Source organism: Python bivittatus, unplaced genomic scaffold (assembly GCF_059951505.1).
Source record: "Python bivittatus isolate LINGU-HERP-01145 unplaced genomic scaffold, Pbiv_v1 ctg000840_np1212, whole genome shotgun sequence".
In the NCBI taxonomy this organism is placed as follows: Eukaryota; Metazoa; Chordata; class Lepidosauria; order Squamata; family Pythonidae; genus Python; species Python bivittatus.
This window is the reverse complement of record NW_028277113.1, coordinates 45,282,908-45,303,734: the sequence shown is the minus strand read 5'-3', so window position 1 is coordinate 45,303,734 and position 20,827 is coordinate 45,282,908. Positions and strand designations below refer to the sequence as shown.

The 20,827-nt window shown below is 38.3% G+C and overlaps 1 protein-coding gene across 2 annotated transcripts in view; it reads left to right on the top strand.

The window, feature by feature from the left end:
* Window positions 1-2,891: 2,891 nt before the first annotated feature.
* The window catches only part of NSMAF (neutral sphingomyelinase activation associated factor), a 41,584-nt gene continuing 23,648 nt past the window's right edge, over window positions 2,892-20,827 (top strand). Inside the window, exons 1-13 of one of the 2 annotated variants that reach the window (XM_088130551.1) lie at window positions 2,892-3,630; window positions 11,408-11,497; window positions 11,587-11,665; window positions 11,760-11,824; window positions 11,915-11,951; window positions 13,627-13,677; window positions 14,098-14,169; window positions 15,163-15,210; window positions 15,311-15,363; window positions 15,985-16,114; window positions 17,274-17,345; window positions 17,862-17,970; window positions 20,253-20,429. In XM_088130551.1, coding sequence (XP_087986677.1) covers window positions 3,578-3,630; window positions 11,408-11,497; window positions 11,587-11,665; window positions 11,760-11,824; window positions 11,915-11,951; window positions 13,627-13,677; window positions 14,098-14,169; window positions 15,163-15,210; window positions 15,311-15,363; window positions 15,985-16,114; window positions 17,274-17,345; window positions 17,862-17,970; window positions 20,253-20,429 — 1,036 coding nt within the window. In that variant the 5' untranslated portion in view covers window positions 2,892-3,577. The remainder of the gene's footprint in view (window positions 3,631-11,407; window positions 11,498-11,586; window positions 11,666-11,759; window positions 11,825-11,914; window positions 11,952-13,626; window positions 13,678-14,097; window positions 14,170-15,162; window positions 15,211-15,310; window positions 15,364-15,984; window positions 16,115-17,273; window positions 17,346-17,861; window positions 17,971-20,252; window positions 20,430-20,827) is intronic. The other variant, XM_007421631.4, reaches the window with a different exon arrangement.

Genomic DNA, 20,827 nt, shown 5'->3' with positions numbered 1-20,827 from the left:
CAGCTTAACATGCAATTTGCAAACCACTTTCTTTAGCATAGCAGACTTTCTACTTCCAGAATAGTAATGTGTAAGTTGTTGATAAAGAGAGATTGAGAAACTAGAGACTAAATTCCCCTTCCTTTGCTTTTCATGCCAGTTCACCTGACTGAAATTGAAATCTGGAAGGATTAAAGGTGATACCATTTCCTTTCTTAACATATCAGCAATCAACATTTCTGAAGACTGAATTAGAACAGGTTGCAGCTGCTAGTCTTTCACTCTTAAAGTTGTATTTTTATTTCAAATATATAAATTGTTAATAAAAAGTATTTCTATTATTATAATTCAAATTAAGAAAAAACTTCTTTGGGTTTTTTTGATTTGATAACATGAACATCTCAATGTTATCTTGGCATGTGTGGCATGTATGACAGTGGTTTGCCATTGCCTGATTCTGAATTTTCTTTTTACTTCCCATCTTCATTTACAATACCACCACTTGCAGGAAGTATGAAATGTGATCCCATCTCACTGTTTGTAACTGGAAATTGACCCTAACCTTACCACACATACAAATGATTGATTATGAGACATTACAAAAGTACAGTGACAATCTCCAAAAGGGAATTCTCATCTGTACTCATGGGAGACTCCTCTGATAGCATATAGAAAGGAGAAATAGTCCCAATGTAGGCAAAGTTCCACCTATGACATCACCAATAAGGAAAGCCCCAGGGGCATACTTGGTTTCCGAAATAGCTTCAGACAGAGATTTATAATATTTAGGACTAATATACACTGGTGCCAGAAAATCAGCCCAAAGTTTCAAAGCAATTCTCAAAATTCACATCTAGCATGAATTGAAACCCTGACATAGTCATTTTTCTCCAGCATCATAGTTCTATTCCAGAAGAGGCCCCACAACTGCTTTTAATTAGATCTGAAATAACTGGATTGATAAGATCATCCGATCTAGTTTAGTCTAAAATTGAAACTAGTGATAATCCAATATACCTTTTCTCAGTACACTGGAATGTAGGTTAATTTATCCAAAGAAAGACATAATACTGGGAAAGGCTATACTAAGTAATATTTATTTATATTTAAAATTTTGAGGCCGCCCAATTCCAACTACTTTGGATGGCGAATTCTTGCCAAGAAAACTGCAGGGATCAGTCCAGGCAGTCACCAGGAGTCAACACTGACTCGATGGCACCATAAAAAAAAAAAAAAAACAAACCCACACGAAACAGTAAAAATCAAAAATAAAACCTTAAAGACAGCATCATCCAGAAGAACAGCCACCAAATTTTTCCCAACCCAGGAGATAAAAACAGAAAAAATCTCCCCCCAATTAGCCTAACCCAAGGCCTGGGGAAAACCAATGTTTTTAATGCTCTTTTAAAGGCCAGTAAGGTGGGGATCACAAAAATCTCCAAGGGATGGTGTTCCAGGCTTCTACAGATCATATTTAGGCCTAGACAGGACTTGTAAAATTGTCTGATAATAGAAAAGGCCATGGTAGCTCAGGTGAATTAGCTGCAGTCTGAACCTACCTTTGCCATGACTAACTCCACTGATATTGGCTTTTCCAGGATCAGAGTCCAGTTCAATTACATGCAAATATGACTGGAAACCCCAGCTGCATTTAACAAATATTCACATAGTTCCTGTCAGCCAAATAAAGTTCATGCCAACAAATTCAGTCTTTCTTCTGCCACTTTGGGTCACCCTAGGTAAATGACCCTGGGTTGTGTTTCACTTATCTGAGAAAACTAATTTGAGACAAGTACCAGAACAATATATATGACTGACATTTTCTTCAATGTTAAGTAGCTGATTTCATACATACAGGTTTATACACACACCGCGGTCATTAAGTGAAACATCACATGACCACACTGACTTACAATATCAGTTCTGGCTGTGGTCATTAAGCTAGTCACCACAGGTTAAGCATGACACCACATAACCATGACTTGTGACTTCCTGCCAGCTTCCCCACTTACTTTGCTTGTCAGAAGCTGGCTGTGGAGGTTACAAATGGCGATCATGTGACCCCGGGGCTCTGCCACCATTGTAAATGTGTGCCAGTCGCCAAGCACCCAAATTGTGCTCACGTGACCACAGAGACAGCTGCAACGTCAAGGACCAGTCATAAATCTCATTTTTCAGCACCGCTGTAACTTCAAGCAATCACTGAATGAGTGGCCAGTAAGCAAGGACTACCTGCATGTACTCAGAAACATGTTTCTATATCCTTGACAATGTATATTCTCTAGCATGTGGAATTGTAGCCATAAAAAAAAATACTGCAGACTAAAGCTGCTGTTTTCACAATGCAAACATATTGCCTCCTTCATTTCAATAAGTTCATTTAATGCTGTAATTAGCTGATGCTGCCTACAAGGGGATTTTAATACTGTACTTATCTATGAGGTTAAAATATAATGCAATAATTTCTGGATCCTAGACTTTCTGTGACTCAAGCCCAATAAAGAGAATATAACGCAAAACACTAAAAACAAAGAATGAATCCTAGGATGTAATGGTGCAGCAATAACAAAAATAAGTTGTTAGACACACCCCAAGATTCCACCAGAAACTGTAATGCTATGTGGGAATGACCTTGGAAGACAGGGAGAAGAGCTGCAAACCAGGGGAATGGTCAGATAAGAGGCAGCTTAGCCTGCAGCAGGAACGTGGCAAATGTCTCAGAAGGGACCCTCCCTAGTTTCTTGGGCTCTAAAGGCAACGGGGAAGAGATGTACTTTCAAACTTGCAAAACTGATGTCACCCTTGCTAGGTAGTCCAGATAGGAAGCACACCCAGATGAACTAGTTATATCTTTACTGTAAGGTTACATTAACAGAATCTTGCAAGTCTGAAAGTACATTTCTTCCCCATCCCCTTTAGAGTTCCCCTGGTTTGCAGCTCTTCTCCCTGTCTCCCAAGGTCATTCCCACATAGCATTACAGAAACCAACCAATAAGAAATAGCAACTAGGCAGGGAAAAGCATAGCGGTTTGTTGTTTTTGTTTTTTTGCCCTTTCCTGAGTTTGCTTTTCCTCCAGATGTATCGGATGACAATCCCCAGAATTTCCAGGAATGCTGGAGTTGTAATTCAATCCATCTGAAAGCTGGTTGGAGAGCGTCTTCAACTACAGCCATAAATCATTATTCTGCCATCTCGGGCGCGCAGGAACACCAAGCCGAGGTGGCTCTTGGCCTTCTTGCACCCTCTTTCCCCCCGGAAAATCTACTACGAGTGCCTGAGGCCAAGAAGAAACCATCCAAGGCAGGCGGCCATAACCGGCAGGGAATTCCCGGCCCTCTAAAGGCAAGAGCATATGACTGCTACAAGGCAAGTTTGCAAAAACGAAAGCGGGCTCGGAAGGTGAGCGGGAAAACTGGAACGCGGCGCCCGGAGTGATCCCAACCACCCGAGCGACCAGAGCTACCGCTCCTGCTGCGGCATAAATGGCCGGCGATGGCTGCCTGCTGCCGGGCCCCTAGCGGCGAATGAAGTTTCTGCCTCTCGGCAAGTTCCTGGTGCAAAACAGAGGCGCTGCGGAAGCGCAGCCGGGTCAGCTCCATGGCCTTCGTTCGGAAGAGACGGCAGGAGCCGCAGCTCTACTCCAAAGAGAGGTGGGTGAAGCGCCCTAGTCCCGCGCGCCCTTCTCCTCCAAGGGAAGGGTGCAGCAGTGTCAGCGAACGAGCAAACGCTTAGGAGCTGGGTCGCTCTGAACGCCGCCCCTCTTCCAGCGGCAGCGTCTCTGCCGGTGAAATGTGCTCCGGTCCAGAGAAAATCGAAACGTGCGGCTATCTAGCAAGTCTCAGCGGCTGGGGTGGAGAGGGGCGGACTCGTCCCCCAGAGCCGCCGAAATCGCTTTCTTGCTAATTGTGCGCAAAGAAGCAAGAGAACTGGGAAGGATTGGGGGGAGGGGGGGTGCAAGAAGAAGGAAGTCCTGTTCGAGGTGTGTGCGTGTGTGCATGTTGTGCCTTTTGCTTAAAACTAGTATATCACCCTTTGCGCTCTCCTGATGCACAACCAAAGCGAGTCATAATCTTGCAACACGGAAGTGGCGCGGGGGCTGTTTTCTTGGGGCACTGCGGTGTACGCGCCGTATTGTCTCGCCTCTTAAAGCTGCAAAGGCTGTAATTCTAAAACAGCAATTAGGGCATAAGACAGTTTAATTGAATTCCGCGAAATATTTGTTTACAAGCAGAGTGAATTTGCCTGTGGAGCGTTTGGTTAATAATATCCACACAGCAATTCTCTTCCCTTCCGGATAAAATTGTCTGTAAAAAAATACTTCACAATTTTTGCTGTTTTGTTGTAGCCAGTAAGACTACGATTGCATTGCATGCTGTACTCACCCATGATTAAATAAATCATGGTTTACCAAGCCAATTTGCTGGATTGTTCTCCTGAATCATAAGCTGGTAATTTAGACAGCGCAAAATAACACACTAAGCTAGTTGTTGTTGTTGAGTTGTTAAGTCGTGTCCCCATGAACCATATTGCGCCAGGCCTTCCTGTCCTTCACTGCCTCCCTGAGTTTGCTGAGTTTCATGCTCATTGCTTCAGTGATGCTATCTAACCATCTCATCCTCTGCCATCGTCTTCTCCTTTTGCCTTCAATCTTTCCCAGCATCAGGGTCTTTTCCAAAGACTCCTCTCTTCGCATTAGGAGACCAAAGTATCTGAGCTTGAGCTTCATTATCAATCCTTCCAATGAGCAATCAGGGTTGATTTCCTTTAAGATTGACTGGTTTGACCTCCTAGCAGTCCAGGGGACTCTCAAGAGTCTTCTCCAGCACTACAGTTCAAAGGTATCAATTCTTTGGCACTCAGCTTTCTTTATGGTCCAGCTCTCACAGCCATACATTACTACTGGAAAAACCATAGCGTTGACTATGTGGATCTTTGTCGGCAAGGTTACGTCTCTGCTTTTTAATATGCTATCTAGGTTTGCCATAGCTTTCCTCCCAAGGAGAAAGCGTCTTTTAATTTCATGGCTGCAGTCTCCATCTGCAGTGAACCTGGAGCCCAAATAAATGAAGTCTGTTACTGCTTCCATTTCTACCCCTTCTATTTGCCAAGAATTGATGGGATAGTGCAGTGGAGCCATTGAATAGAAAATACTGTATCTCTGCAACTTTTGTTTGTATGCGTTAATCTCAACTATTTTTTGTCCTGGAACTGATTCCGGAATGAATGAAGAATGTTGTTGTTGTGTACCTGTGGAGTATGTTTCCTCATTATTAACTGTAGCGCGTTTCTGTACACTCAGAACAAATCCTCACAGGCAGGAATTTTGTGGTAGAGGCAAGAAAACAATTGTGAAAGAATAACCACACACCGTAAGTTCTAAACAAGTTAGAAAATTTTGAAAATCTTTTTTAAAATCAAATTATTTGGCTACCCAGGGCACAAATTGACCTAAATTCTGGAATTTGTCAAATCTCATGGACAAAAATATCATGAATCCATGAGGATTTAGATGGGGCTAAGATAAGATTCCAAGAGGCATGAATCTCTGATGCAGTGTAAAATGGGCTATTACAGTGTAATGCAGTCATACTACTAGTGTCTGCAGGGTGTAGTAAAAAAAGTCAAGATGGCAGCCATGAGGTCACAATCAAAACTCTGACAGTTTTTATGTACAGAGGAGCTTTGACTCTGATGGTTGCTATCTTGACCTTTTGGCCTCACCCTGTGGGCACCCCTGCTACTCGCCTTATTTAATTTTAAGAAGGGTCCAGATTATGTCATACTCCTCTTGTGAACCTTCCTGTGTGTGTTTTTTTCCCCTTCAATCACTACTTCTGTTTTGTAGTTAGTGTTTTCCACTAAGGAGGAAAAGGCACAGCTGTTTTAACCTTTAATACCTTTTGATAAGAAATGGCCCCAAGAGAGAATGGGAGTAGAGACAAAAACATACCAGGCCCAACTGGAAATCAATAAGGTTATGCAGAAAAGAAAATGAGACAAACTATCCATTTTAGACATACATTCTATACCACATATAAAAGGTAATGTAAAAAGATTTGCCTTGTTTTACCCCTAAAATGTCCCAAAATAGACCTTATTCATCAACATTCTCCCAGATGAAGAATAAGGAAATTAAAGTTAAATCCAATACAAAATAGTTATGCCAACATCCTTAAGCAATAAACATTACTATCCTTATAGCTGTAATTAAAAACAAAAAACAAAACAGTGTATAATGATTAGAATTGATAGACCTGGACTAGAAGTTCTCATTTCTCTGGAATATCCCGGCCCTGAAATTCTAGGGGTATTAACTTGGTTAGCATCTTCTGTAATATTTCATTGATCTTCCTAGACCGTTGGAAACAAAGTCTTCTGCGGCCAAGCCCATTTTGGGTGTTTCCAGTTGAATTCCTGATGAGTTACAGCTGCCAGAATTCTCAATATATCAGGGAGCCGGGTCTATCATAATAGAAGAAAGGCTTGTGCAGGAATAGATTGCAGTGAGATGTGTAAGATGGCTCTTTAAAAATCCTGTTAGTCTTAATTCAAGCAGAAGATAAAGGTCACAGATCAGTGGTGGAATGCATACTTAGTATATAGAAGGTTCTTGATTTAATTTTTGAAATTGCCATAAAAAGCTGAGAAAGCCTAGCATCTGTTCAGAAGAAAAAGTATTAACAGTACTGAGCTAGAAGGAACAAGAAGCAATAGCTTGGATCAAAGCAACTTGATACAGTATATTCCAAGGAACATCTTTATCCATTGTATCTTGTACTCCATTTTCAAAGATCTATATATTGTAAGTTAAGAGAAAACAAATGGAAACTTTCTGGGAAGTAGATGCTACCACAGAGCAGAACCACCGCAAGCAACTGCAAAATGATGCCTGGTGGTTATTTTTGCATACAACAGGATTTCATCTGATAATCATAGCAATTAACCATCATCATGGGCATCCATGAGAGGGGGGTGGTAAGGAGTGCAAGTGAGAAGATGTGTCTCACAAAATCACAGTAACAGTAACCCCATAACTTACATATTAGCATCTGTCTTGGGGACACAAGTACAAGAGGGCTAGATTTCCATCATTATGCCATTGCATGCATGGCAACACTTTTTTGTCATAATGGCTAACTACAAACACCTATGTCATCAGCCCTGTCACTGGAAAACAGACTCTTCATAATGTTGTTCCCTCATTGTTAAAGGCCTTATACAAAAGCATCTTTGGAGAAAGTGAGGTTGAAGAAGGCTTCTTTAAATTTACTCTTGTTTGCATTGTCCTTAATATGCTGGGTTGGTTGATGGAAAAACATAGTCTAGCATGAACTCATTTAGTAATCATTGTTTTCTGCCTTACCTTTCAGTACTGAAAAACTCCAGAAGACCCTTACATAATTATATACAATTACCTTAGGGTTGTTCTAATCCCACTATAGCTAACTTTATTCTGTGATGGCAGAATTTTCAAATGTTCTCATTTGATTATTGTGGATATTCCAATCCAAATGTCACTTAGAATTTTAGTGCAGTTTTCTAATGTGTTTAATCACTCACACATGTTGTTTGAAGGTTAGGCTGTAAGCATGAGATCTTATGCTAAGGTAAATCTGTTAATTTATCAATCCTTTTTGGAAGAGTGTTGCTATATCCATTACAAACCAATATGCCGTGGTGTGATATCTGTGCAGTTTTTTGAAGTTTGGGCTTTGTTTCATGACAAATTACTCATCAATGTTCAAAAATCTTGATCACTGAGGGAAGATTGAGTAGAATAGCAAGTTAGTATCCAGCTGCTAAGGAGAATTATGGTGTTAGGCAGTATGGTGACTGCTGTTGTACCATTAAAGCAGAGCAATAGCAATTTACTTAATATTTCAGGTTTCACTGGGTTTGTAGCCCAAACACTGCAGACCAGATTACAGTATCCTTAACTTAAGCACCACACAAAAGTTCAAAAATAGCAGTCTTATTCTGCTAATGCTCTTTCTTCTCTTCCATGGAGGCTCTGACTAAAAAGAAAGAAGCTGGGGAAAGTGCCAGGAACACATGGGGACATTCAGGAATCTACCTTGAAAGAATAGAAGTCAATACTCCTTGAGGAATAATCAAGAAGAAAACAGTCTTCTTTCTCAAGCCTAGGTTGAATCAGTAACTTAACTGGAAATTTTTTTTAAGGATCTCTGCTTTCACTACTGCCTATTGATGTTTATATTACAAAAAGTTCTTTGTTTTTTTGTTAAAGGGCTACTTTTAAAGTTTATGCATTCATTTATGAGTCAGAATGAATATTGCCATTTTTCCTAATTGTGCAATTGGGTAAGAAAAAAGCACTTCATTTGGGGAAAAAGATGTAAGTAAAATTTGTTACGTTCATCCAAAATTTGTTCCCCTTGGGTTGCCTACTAAACATTGTGCTGTGTGTGCCAGATATCCTTAGTGATCAAATTTGCTTTCTGATCTAAAATCAAAGCACTTTCAACAAGTGGTTGCTTAGACACATCAGTGAAGGGATGCCTTTCACTTCCATGTCTAATTGTTGCCACTGCCAAACTACTTTTACTTTTAGGAAATGTTCTGTAACTTTTAGTCAGAATCTGCCTTCTTGTTACTTATTCCATTTCTTTCTCAAGGATGATAGAGAACTGTTTTGGTGCTATCAAATCCACTCCTCCTTCCTCTGTTACTTCCATGTCTCTTCACAGTTAGTTTCTAGTTCCTGGATAATCCTCATTACCATTTCTGAATCTCTTCCAATTTGTAAGTGTACTGTAGCGTTCAGAACTGATCACAGGGTAGTGCTTCAGACACAAACCTGGAAAAAGATACAGTTGCTTTCATGATTCAACTCATACAACTCTTAAGAAGCCATGTCTTTTTTTTTTCTTCTCACATAGATGCTGGGGTAGGGGGCATGGGACACCCCCAGCAGTCATTAAAATTAATAGCAGAAAGGTCTTGGCTTGTGCTATTTCTCAAGTATTTCTTAATAATTTTCAGAGCATGCCCAGATCTAGTAAATAGGTATTCTCTGTCACTCTCAGGGTTCTCCTGCCCTTTCATCTGGCTGTTACCTGGCAAAAATACACCCTCTTGTTTGAAAGAATTGAGACAAAACAGGATTAAAGTAACTCTTTTTTGCTAGCAAATCTTCATTGAATAGTGGGTATAATCATGTCTTTTATTTTGAAAATATCTGAACAGAAAAGGCTGTTTTGATCAGCCTTAGCCTCCTTCATCTATCTCAGTTGATTCTTAGCTTTAGCTTTTCTGATAACTTTTCAACAATAGCTTGGTGTAGTCATCCTTGCATATCTGTCCTTCTACCATCTACATTTCCTTCTTGGTTTTTACATCTTCACTAAGCTTTTTGTGCAGCCCCTGACAGAGGAATCCTCTGTCATTTGGACAGAGCTTCCCCTACTACTGACTTCAATTTCTTTTTTTACTTCTTTACTTCGAACACTTCCTTGATGACCCTTTTTGTCAGAATTTTTTGTCCTTGGGTGGATTAGCAGGTAGTGATAATTGGCAGCGCATGTTGGTTTCTGTTCCTTATAGTTGTGAGTTGCTGACTGTCACAACTCTTTTCTGTCTTCTTGTAGTGAAACCAATATTCTAGTCCCTTGTTCCAAAGTTTAGATTTACTGGAAATGTACTCCAGGCTAGATTCAAATAGGAAAGGAATTTTTCACGAACATTATACTGTAATGACACCATAGGGTCATGACTGTTCATCATCACTTCTGTTTTTTTAGGTGCTGCTAGTAGAAAGGTTTGTTCCTCCCTCCCTCCCTCCCTCCCCTCATTAGCTGCTTATTCACTGTTAATAGAGGAAAATAGAGGAAAAAATCAGGGTTTAAACTAAGAACAAAATTAAAATTTACTAATGTGAACTACATTGGTAAACTCCTGCTAGCTTCCCGGATTTCTTACTTCCTTAAAGTCCTCCTACAGTCTTTGTGGCAGCCTCCCACTTGCTCAACAGGAAGGAGTTACTCGGTCATCTACAAAAGCAATCAGAAGCCCACAATTAAGTGTGATTTATCTAGGGTTACTAGATCTGGGCTACAAAAATACAAAATGACACTAAAAAGAGCTTTAATACCATTTAGTGTCTTCTGGATTTTTGGATAGTTAATTCTTGCTATCGCTATAGGTTTGAAAGCCTTCTTCAAATGATAAAGGATTCCTCTGCCAAATTTAGTGTGAGTCTTCCACATTCATTGCATCTTCAGTTTTTTAATAGCTACCCTGACTTTTCAGAGAAGCTGGAAACAGAGTTACACAGATTCTGGAAGGGAAAGAAAAAAAAGAAAAGATGTATAGTGCAATTTGGATGCTGTCTTAGAATTGGAAGAATTTATAGAGGACAGTATGAAACTACTCAATCATAATAATTGAAGAATAAGTATGAGAAAATATGATAGGAAAAAGGAGGAAAGAAGAAATATTCAAATGTAAAAATAAGAAAGACAGCAAAGAATCCCATCATACTGTCAAATAGCAAGGTTTCAGATGCCCTGTCAGCCACAGGTTGCCTGTCCCCAATTTTTATCTGCAAAGGGTTTCTCTGATACGTAGCCCTGTTTTTTCAGGCATAGATGGGATATTACGAGCCCATCCCAAACTAATATACTTTAAAATATAGCAGGACTTACAATTCCAATCAGCATTATGACCTATAAGCTATGCTAGTTGAGAATTCTAGGAAAAGTAGCTGTACAGTCCTGGCTGGAGAGTGCTGATGTAGCCTTCCTTCATCCCACCTTTATTAAATTAATCAGTTGCTTACCCGAGTTATATGTAGGTCACCAACTGGTTATTCTGGTGCAAGAAATACCACATCCTTTATCTCTGACTGTCTGAAACTGAATTGCAGCAGAGTAATTTTTTCCACTAATGCAATGTGTGTGTGTGCCTTTGAGTCAGTGTTTACTCCTGGCAACTGCCTGGACTAGTCCCTCCAGTTTTCTTAGCAAGGTTTTTTGGAAGTGGTTTGCCATGGCCTGCTTCCTAAGGCTGAGAGAGAGTGACTGGCCCAGGGTCATCCAGCTGGCTTCATGCCTAAGGTGGGACTAGAATTCACAGTCTCCTGGTTCCTAGCCTGGTGCCTTAACCACTAAACCTGGCTCTCACTAATGCAATTCTATGGCAATATTATTTTCTGCTGCTAAAATATTTTAAAGAATGGTACGTATGATGTTTTTCAAATAAAAGTTTTGTCTTGAGCTGAATCTGTCACTTCTGTGTATCCATGATGACCTTTCAAAATATCTGGTCCCCAGAATGAGATAAGCTGATTTTGCTTTAGTTTACAATGTTTTTTTCTGAGGAACTGAGAAAAAGAAATGCGTATTAGTAGCAAAGCACGGCTGAGTTCCGTTCACAAATATTATTTTGCTTTTTATTATTTACTTTTAGATTTTCCTTACTACTCCTTAATCTGGAAGAATACTACTTTGAACAACATACAGCTAATTACATTTTAAACAAAGATGGCAAAGGAAAAAGGTATTACACTATTTTCATAAAAGTGAAAACATGGATATTGTGCTGTGTCAAAATTCTGCAGTAACTTTACAATGTCTTCTAACTCTTAGGAAAATTAGAGGGTCATTCAAAATCTGCTCAAAATCAGTAATATTTGAGCCTGATGAAATAAGCCACCCCATTATTAAAGTAAGTAAATTAGTAAGTAATGCCAAAGAATTTTAGTTTGTTTTAACATCAAACTCAAATGAAATGGTTTTCTTTTTTCTGTGATTTCACATAGATTCCATTGAGAGACTGTATTAAAATTGAAGCACCAGAAGATAATGGAAATTATTCCTTCACAGGGTAAATGCTTTTAAAGATGTGTTGAACGCTTGTTTAATTACCACAACTGGAATAGTGTGATAATTTTTTTTCCCCAAATCTGTGTTTTAGTGGTACTTCTGGGCAGATTACTGTTTTATCCAGTCAAGTAAGTAGTGAATAATCTAAAAGTCTTACTCTGTTTACTGCTTTTTAAATGTCATTTTTAATTAAAAAGCTTAAATTGCTGAACTAATTTACACAAACATAAGCTATTGCAAATTCCTGTGACTGTAAAATGAAGTTTTCAAAGATTTGCGATGATCTCTAAAAAGGCTTCTAATTCAGTCCAAACTCCATTTGCTATCAAATCTGTATTTAAGGCTAAGACATTTTGAAAGTTCTGTCATAACTCATTCTGTGAGTGACAGTGGAAAAATTTCTCCAGGAGCAATGCTGAATAATGATATATTGGTTAACACTGCAGTGGTAACCAAATCCGGTTTCTGTTATTGCTGAATAAACTTAAGGAATATATTTAATAGGAGATTTGTCAAATAATAAAGAAGGTCAAGGAGGGTATGTATGTAGTGTAATGATAGGTGGCTTCAGTTCTGCTCATTTGTACAACACTGCTGCAGTGGGACTTAAATCATGATGCTCCTAAGGTGAGCACTTCTGGTTGAACAGTGCCAGACTGAACAAAACTGGTTTATCTCTAAGGTGTGGATTGATAGGGCCCTGTCAGAAAAACTTGTCAACTTTTAGCAGCAAAGCTTTTCCTGTGCCGCCAGACTGATTAGCTCAGGGAGGCAAAATATTTTTACCATTAATCTTCACGCAAGCACATTTTTGTTTTAAGCTCTTACAAAGCAGAGTCATACAGAGAAAGATAATAAATGGGATTAAGAAAAGGCAGAGGGACAAGAGATCTGATAGCTAACATAAATTGGATAATGGATAATATCAACCTGCATGCTTAGTAAGTTCATAGGCGATGGGGAAGAAGATATTTTCTTACCTTTGGGAATAGATGAACCAAACTTGGGAGGTAAAGAGGAAAATAATCCTAAGGAGGAAAGCAACAGAAAGTTTAGATAAAATCATTGAGCCAAAAGGTATTTCTATGACAGCAAAGATCAGAATAGTTAAAGCGGTGGACTTCCTAGTAGTACTGTATGACCGAGAAAGTTGGACATTGAGAGAGTAAGAGAAAGAAGATGGATGCCTTTTAATTGCAGCTTTGGTAATGGTTACAAAGAGTACTGTGGGCTACAAGAAGAACCAGTCAATTGGTCCTGGAAGAAAAAAATTGCTCCCTTGAGGCAGTGATTAACAAGCAAAAACTCTAGATGATGGAGTAGAAAAAAATAACTGCTTGGGATGATTGAGGGAAATAAAAAATGGGGAAGGCAATGGAGAAAGTGGATGAACAGGATCAGAAATATCATTTGAATGTCCCTGGAAGAGCAAGAACTCTGGTTTGCCACTAGGGACACATTAAAATGGAGGATATTCATCCGTAAGGACATCAGGATTTGTGTCTGACGATGGCACCTAACTGTAGGGAAACTTTATCCTCTAAATAAAGGCAGAGTTGAAGTGGGGTCACACAGAAACATTAGCCTACAGTTTATATTTGGTTTTTGTAAAAAGCTATTTTAAAATTAAAATGTAATTTTAAAATAAAGAGAAAAGGTTATGAATATGATGTGAGGAGGAACTTTTTGAACAGTTGCTATAGGTCTATTCATAATTTACAAGAATCCCTGCAATTCTGATAATACCTAATAGCAACAATGTATTACAAAAATAAGTACTGAATAAATTATCCTTTTCTGAAGGCTTTTCTCACTAAAGAACAAAACATCATTGCACCCTTTAAAACTGAAAGAGTAAGTATATATTTTTCTTCCATTCAGAAAAGATCACATGTTACATAACCCTTTGCTTTGCTCTCTGAAAAAAATATTAGCAGTTATTTATTTGAAAGATAACTTTGTGTGTGTTAGCGTTTAAACATAATCTTTTAACATAGATTGCCTATTAATAGTCTAAGATGTGAACTGTTAAAGGAACTTTCTAGGTGAAATACACAAACAGTGTTTGATTTGCCAAATGTCATAAACAAAAATAGTAACAAGAAACTGGAGATGTAATAAAGCAACTAGATTAGAGTACCAGAAATAACAGGGATTAAATCTAAAAGTTTTTGTATGTAATACAGGTGCTAACCTAGACCCTTTCCTATTCTGAAGTGGTTGTGTGTGGTTTAACTAGGTTTTAATCTGATTTTAATTATCTCTTTTTGTCAGGGTCAAGCTGAATATATATTTGAATTGGATGTCGCTGGAAAAGTTGAAGATGTTGTACAAACACTTCACCAAGTAAGAATACAGTTTGTTAGTTTTGCAGCTGCCTGTAGCATGTGATTTAGCTCATGAAACACAGTGAACTCTCTTCATCTAGTCAAATATTTGAAACAATTAACAAATGCCTAATTCTTTTTCTTTTTCATAGTAGTCCTGGGTTAAATACGTGCTAATCAGTCATTAGGCAATCCTCCATAGTGCCTCTGCAATCCCATAGAACAATCTCCATTGCAAATATTATTGAAAATTAGTAGGGCATGTACAGTTCCAAGCAATCAAGCAAAGGAGAAGTTTATATGGGTTTCTCTTTTCATTTGTAATGCTAGTGGGTAAATCTCTGCTTAGAAAGCAGATCATTGCTAATCCTGAACTAGTAGCAGCACCTAGCCAACTTGATTTGTATTTAGATGGGCAACCACCAGGGAGTTCCATGGCTGTGGGCTTAACTGGGAAATTCAAATAACATTACAGAAGAAGGGAATGTCAAAACTTTTTCATATCTCTGCTAAGGAAACTGCATGGATGTGTCTTTGTAGACCCCAGAGTTGAACCTGAATCAAGGGAAGCATTGCTTCTGAGAGTTGTACTGATTGAGGCAAAATACATAAAAACCTTAACCTTACTAAGAACGTACATCAAGGATTGACAGCCTTTCATTGAAACATGGGATTCTGTTTGTTTTTTGTGATATCCTACTTTTGGGCTTTTGCTACAGTTTTCTCATTTCAAAATGGTGATTAAGTAGGCTGGCAATTTTCAGCAGTCATGATCAGGGGGCTCCTGATGCCATAAAAAGGGCTCCTGGGGGCTGCATGTGCCATTTATTGTGACTCCTATCTCTGATTTATGATTCTTTAGATTATATGCATCTGTTGTGATGCAAATCCACAGATGAAAATGGATATAATGCAGAATGGGTAATTCTAACAGACGTCTCACCTGTATCTGTGGACATTAGTATCTGGGAAAGCTTCTAAATTTCATTTGCTTGCTTCTGTTTTTGAACAGTTGTACAGAGCATCGCACCTGGACAAGCTAGGGGACCAGGCTGCTATGGTAAATATGTACTAGAAATGCAGTATTAATGGAGGGAAATTGTGGCAATTTTATTTGCATAAAAAGTTTAAGGCTTATTGTTGTTATTATTTTAAATTAGATAACTGCTATCCTGCAGTCACGTTTGGCCAGGACATCATTTGATAAGAACAGGTATGTTTCTCTATATTAGTTCAGGAAACATCCCGTCTTCTAACTCTCAGTTTCTAAAAAGAAATAGCATGCTTAGGAAAATATGAAAAGCAAAGAGTAGATCAGCAGTGGGAATCTGTATGTCGCTTAATACTGAGTTACCATGTTTTCTTTGTTTATATATGTTTATCTAACTCTGCTGAATTCTGAATTTTGGAATCACTTATTTCTGTAGCAAAGAAAAAAAAAAAGGTAACCAAAGAAATGTGACTTGTTTACACCCTTTGTTGGTTTACTTTTTATTCTTCTGGATTCAGATAGAAGGGGAAAAAATCTTGCTTTTACCATCTTCTCCTTGGCAAAGACCTGCTCATGGAATCTTAGCTATCTTGAAATGCTGTTGTAAATGTGTTCAATTTTTAGTTGGATTATACGTTCTAATATACTAAGCAACAAAAGTTTCATGCTTTTATAATATAATCAGTAGTGTAAAGTAGATTTCGTATCGGTTGTTATAAAATATATAAAGTTGTAAATATTATATTCTAAAAATACATGTAAAGATGTGATGGAAAGCTCTGCTATGTTCTGATACGGGATAAGTAGAAGCTTACACTGAGCATCTAACTGTTATTTGCATAGATTTCAGAATGTTTCCGAAACATTGCATATGGAATGTAAAGCTGAAATGGTCACGCCATTGGTAACTAATCCAGGACATGTATGCATCACTGATGCAAACCTGTATTTTCAGCCTCTCAGTGGCTATCCTGTAAGTAACTTGCATTTTCTAGTCTGCTGCTGTTAAAACCTTGATGCGTGTGCTATCAAAATATCCCCAAAGTTTATACAATGTTCTCTCTTTGCCCCTTGGATCAAGTCATATAGTTCAGCCTCCGAGGCGTTCTGCTTTCAATGCAAATTAAACAGTTCTGTCATTTTGCATAGGTGCTATGGTTCTCCAGGCTGAGGAAATCTAATTTCATCTTAAGCCTGGCTTTTAAAAATATTCATGTTATAATTTAAGGTAACAAAATTAAAGCGCGCGCACACACACAGATGTACTGGCAGATAGTACACTGCCTATCAGTGTTGGAATCTATAAACTAGTCTTGGATTGTTTCCCAATTAGTGACTTATAGCAGTAGAGTCATCCATCCATTGTTGTGTCAAAGTAGCAATAAAGAGGACAGGCTTTATATAACTTTGGTTATGAAGATGGTATACATTAATAGTTGGGAAATGGCCTTAATGGCTGTTCTGTAACCCACTGATAGTGCATTCTGGGGAACACAAGAAGTAGGATGCTATGTCCTGCATATGTAGATTTCCCATAAGCATTTGATAAGTCATTGTTAGATCCATCTGGCTCTTCTTACTGATATAGTAAGTTAAATGTTTTTATCTATTCTCAAGGTTCCATACTATCTCAGTTGATTAAGAAAGTCAAAGGGTTCTTGCTGTGGTGCTAACAAATTAGAAAATAGCTTCATGTATTTCCTTGTGGGAAGCCATGGTATCTTGTGCTCACTTGTGCATAGATAATTTCATGTCTGGGGTGGTGTGTGTGTTTAATTATATTACACAAAGTTTCTATACTGTAAATCTGTCCTTAATAGGTAGAAGAGGTTGGGTTAATTTTAATCAGTTTCCCCAGCTAACAAATAGCTGAACTATCAGTTCATTTCATGTTGGCAATTTCCAGAATATATACAGATTGCTGAACAATCACAAATACTGCCTCTCCAAATTAAGATAATTAACCCATTTTCTTAAAAACAACAACCCCCCAAAATGTTCCTTTCTTGGATGTAACATTGAGACTCACTGTTGATACGGTGCTGGAGGAGAAGGTGCATCTTCTATCCAGAACATGTGGGTAAAATTGAAAGAAATGTGTCATATTTCGACTTCTTGTCCTCATCTCACAGAAACCTGTGGTACAAGTGACACTGCGTAGTGTCAGACGCATCTATAAAAGGAGACATAGCCTGTCGCCTTTGGTAAGATAATACTTGCTTTTGATCCTTGGCATCATATATGTGCTTCTGGATTTAAACTTAGCTGTTTTAATTCCTGAGGGAACTAGTATTACACAGTATGAAACCTTTACAGACTGATCTCTTAGCAGAGACTGTTTAACACAACTGATATAAAATTACACTTGTGGTTGAATTCCCAGCAGTTAGTTTATAGCAAAGCATTTAATAGATTAATGCATTAGATAATCATAGTTTTTTAAAATGTGTATTTCTTTGTAGAAAGCTAGAATATTGTTGGGTTCCTGGAACTATTTTGGTACTTGTAATAAAGGAAAGACCAAGTGTTTTCCTAGTAAAAACAAATTGATTATGGTGACTTTTTATGCTATAAAAATAATGTAGAAATCACTTCTTCTATTGTGAAAGCAATAAGGATCAGATATCTATGCTTAACATCTGCTATACTTGGAACCTGGTTAATTCAGTAATTCTGTTAACTTCATTACATGTCATTTTTATCTCTTTTCAATGTTCAAGGGTCTGGAAGTATTTTGCACTGAGAATGATTTATGTTCAGACATCTATTTGAAATTCTACAATACTCAGGACCGAGATAACGTCTATTTCTACGTGTCAACCTATTTAGGTTTCAATAACAATTCTAATAAATTAATGTATGGGGGTGGGAATCAGACTCTCTTCCGCTTTTTGTATAGATTTAGCTTTGAGTCTTAGTGAGATTGGTAGCAATGAATGGAAAAGGAGCTGTTTATTATTTTGTGGAGATATCTAGCAGCAGATTCTTAGTACCATCTTTAAAATTGTATAGGATAAGCAGAAGAAAGCCATTGAAAGGTGAGAACTGGGAAAAGCAGAGTCTATATCTTCCATATGTTGTCATTTGACAGTTAAGATCGCAAATATCATTATCTATGTAATCAAAAGAGCAGCATTAATACACGGAAGAGAAATATTGCAGACTTGGGGCAAATACAAAACATTAGGCATATGTTTTGATTTAAGCTTCCATTGTTACCTATGGGTCTTTCCCCAATATCTTTAAATAAAAATAATTTTTAAAAAACCCTACCCTTGGCCAATTGTATTTAGATTGTGGGCAGATAGTAATCGGAATGTATTAACAACTCAGCCCACTTGCAGCTTCAAGTAACAGAGTTTATTTGTTTTTGTGTCTGTCACGTTGGTCATCACAGGCGCAAACACACCAAAAGTAACTGGTATGTTGCTTTCTGCTGGACTTGTATGCCTGCCTGTGGGGGGGTTTTTTTGGTTAGAAAACTACTGCTCAAGACTTTACAAACCAGTAAAAGCTAAAATTAAATGAACTTGGAAGCTCAACATTCGCACAGGAGCATGCCCGGAGTGCAAACGTTAGAGCTGTGCAACACTTCAGAAATAATTTAGAAAAGATGGTTCAGCGTGTGCAACAGTATGAACGTAGCTCTTGTTTGTAACTCTGTAAATCAGCCATAGTTTTTTTTCCTACAGTTACATAGTTGCCTTATGTAGCTGCCGGGTGATACTGGGAAAAGACGTGCTGCTTTAAAGAGAAACAGAGAGGTGGCACATTTTCACCCCTGTGCACCGCAGAGCAGCAGCTTGAAATTGAATGCAAAGCATTGCACAGTTCTAACAGGTTTATGACAAAATTCAGCAAACCAAGCCAAACCATTAACGTAGTAGAATTAGAATAACTCAACAGCACCAGCAATGCTTGTGTCTGAAGCAAAGTAATGTTCTCTCCTACATAATAATCTTTGTATTTGCCTGCCTTTCTTAATCTAACTTTTCTCAGATTATCTGCCTGAAAAACAAAGCGGAACATGAAATGCACATACATTTGCATGAACTCTAACTTCCCCATACGAAATTTGTTTTCAAAAGGCAGCAGCTAGGAAGGCAGGCATGATGTTCTAAGGAGTCTTCATCTGTGCAGAAGAAGAAGCAGAACAGAGCCCACACTTTGTCATGCTTTTTTTTTTTTGTCACACTTTGTCTTTAGCACTTTGTCATGGCCAGAGGAACTGTTGCTTTGCTCCAGCACTCTATCCGATTTAAGTCAATACTGCTGGGGAAAATGTAGCCACATGCCATAAAGCTAACTCCTGACACAGCACTTGAAACAGCAGGTATATTTGAATCAATAGCACTTACAATGGATCAGTTCTGATATAGATCTTGGAACACATGAAATGGCAACGACAAGCCTGAAACTTCTTCAGCTCAGAATGCTTAGTACACCACAACAAAAGACGTTGGAGGGTAGGGGGGCAGCTATGCATGCTGTAATCGAAAATCCAATGAGGACTGAGCATGGTCAGTGGGATACTAAAAAGCCAAGTATGGTTTGGGTCAAGAGCTGTACATCAAAAAGTGAGCAGGGTCAGGATAAAGAAGTGGCCAGAATTAAACAAAATCATTAATATAATTGATTTAATTCCCATCATATTACATTAACCTGTGCATTTAATGCAGGTGCATTTTGTGCATATCTCCTTTACCTCTTCCACCCACCTACCCCCAAAATTCCCATTGTCATCTTTTTAGTATCTGCTTCATGAAGTTGCCAGGTAAGACAACTGCTTCAATTACTTGGAAAAAAAATAGTGGAGGATTGCTTTTAATTGTTGCTCATTTTTATATTAGTATATGGACACACATAGTATAGAGATAGCAAGATAAGTTAATTATTTTGTGGGGAATAGCTTCACCCATTTCTCATAGATCAGTGAATACTTGGTGTCAGGCCAGTGATCTACCTTATCTGATCAGTGATGAATGATGGCTCTACAAGCCTTGTGGGATAGAGATTCAGCCTGATACATGAGTATGTTCCTAGAAGAGTCTTAATTGCAAATTACATTAATTTCGTCTTTGCACTCTGTCACATTTTCTGTCTCCTCCTAGAAAATCATATTACAGAGCATACCGCAGAGAGCTATATGTTACAATGGCAACGAGGGCATATCTCAAACTACCAGTACCTTCTTCATCTCAATAATCTGGCTGATCGGAGCTGCAATGATCTCTCCCAGTACCCTGTCTTTCCATGGATCATAGCTGATTATTCTAGTTCAGAACTAGGTAAGGCTTCTTGGGAGACAAGCAAAGTAAATGCAGTGGGACAGTCCAGACCAGGTTACCTGAACATTTGGATGCTTGTGGTGTCAGTTCATTTTCTCCAGTGTCTGTTTCCAAAATGGAATGGAATAGTGTTTAGTAATAACAGCATTTTCAGTACTGGTATATAAACTTGATGTAAGAAAGTTACATAGCCTGCTGCGTAGTATGCTGCATTCAGACTTTCAAATGAATCCTCAAGTAAATAGAAGTCAGCAAATATTAATGACTATCTGGTGCATGAAGATAAGAGATTCAATAAGTTCTCTTGCAAAGGTCCATTCATTTCAATTAAGGTTGCATGGAATTTCACAGTTTGCATCGTAAGCACTAACTTGGGAATGTTATTCATAGAACCTATA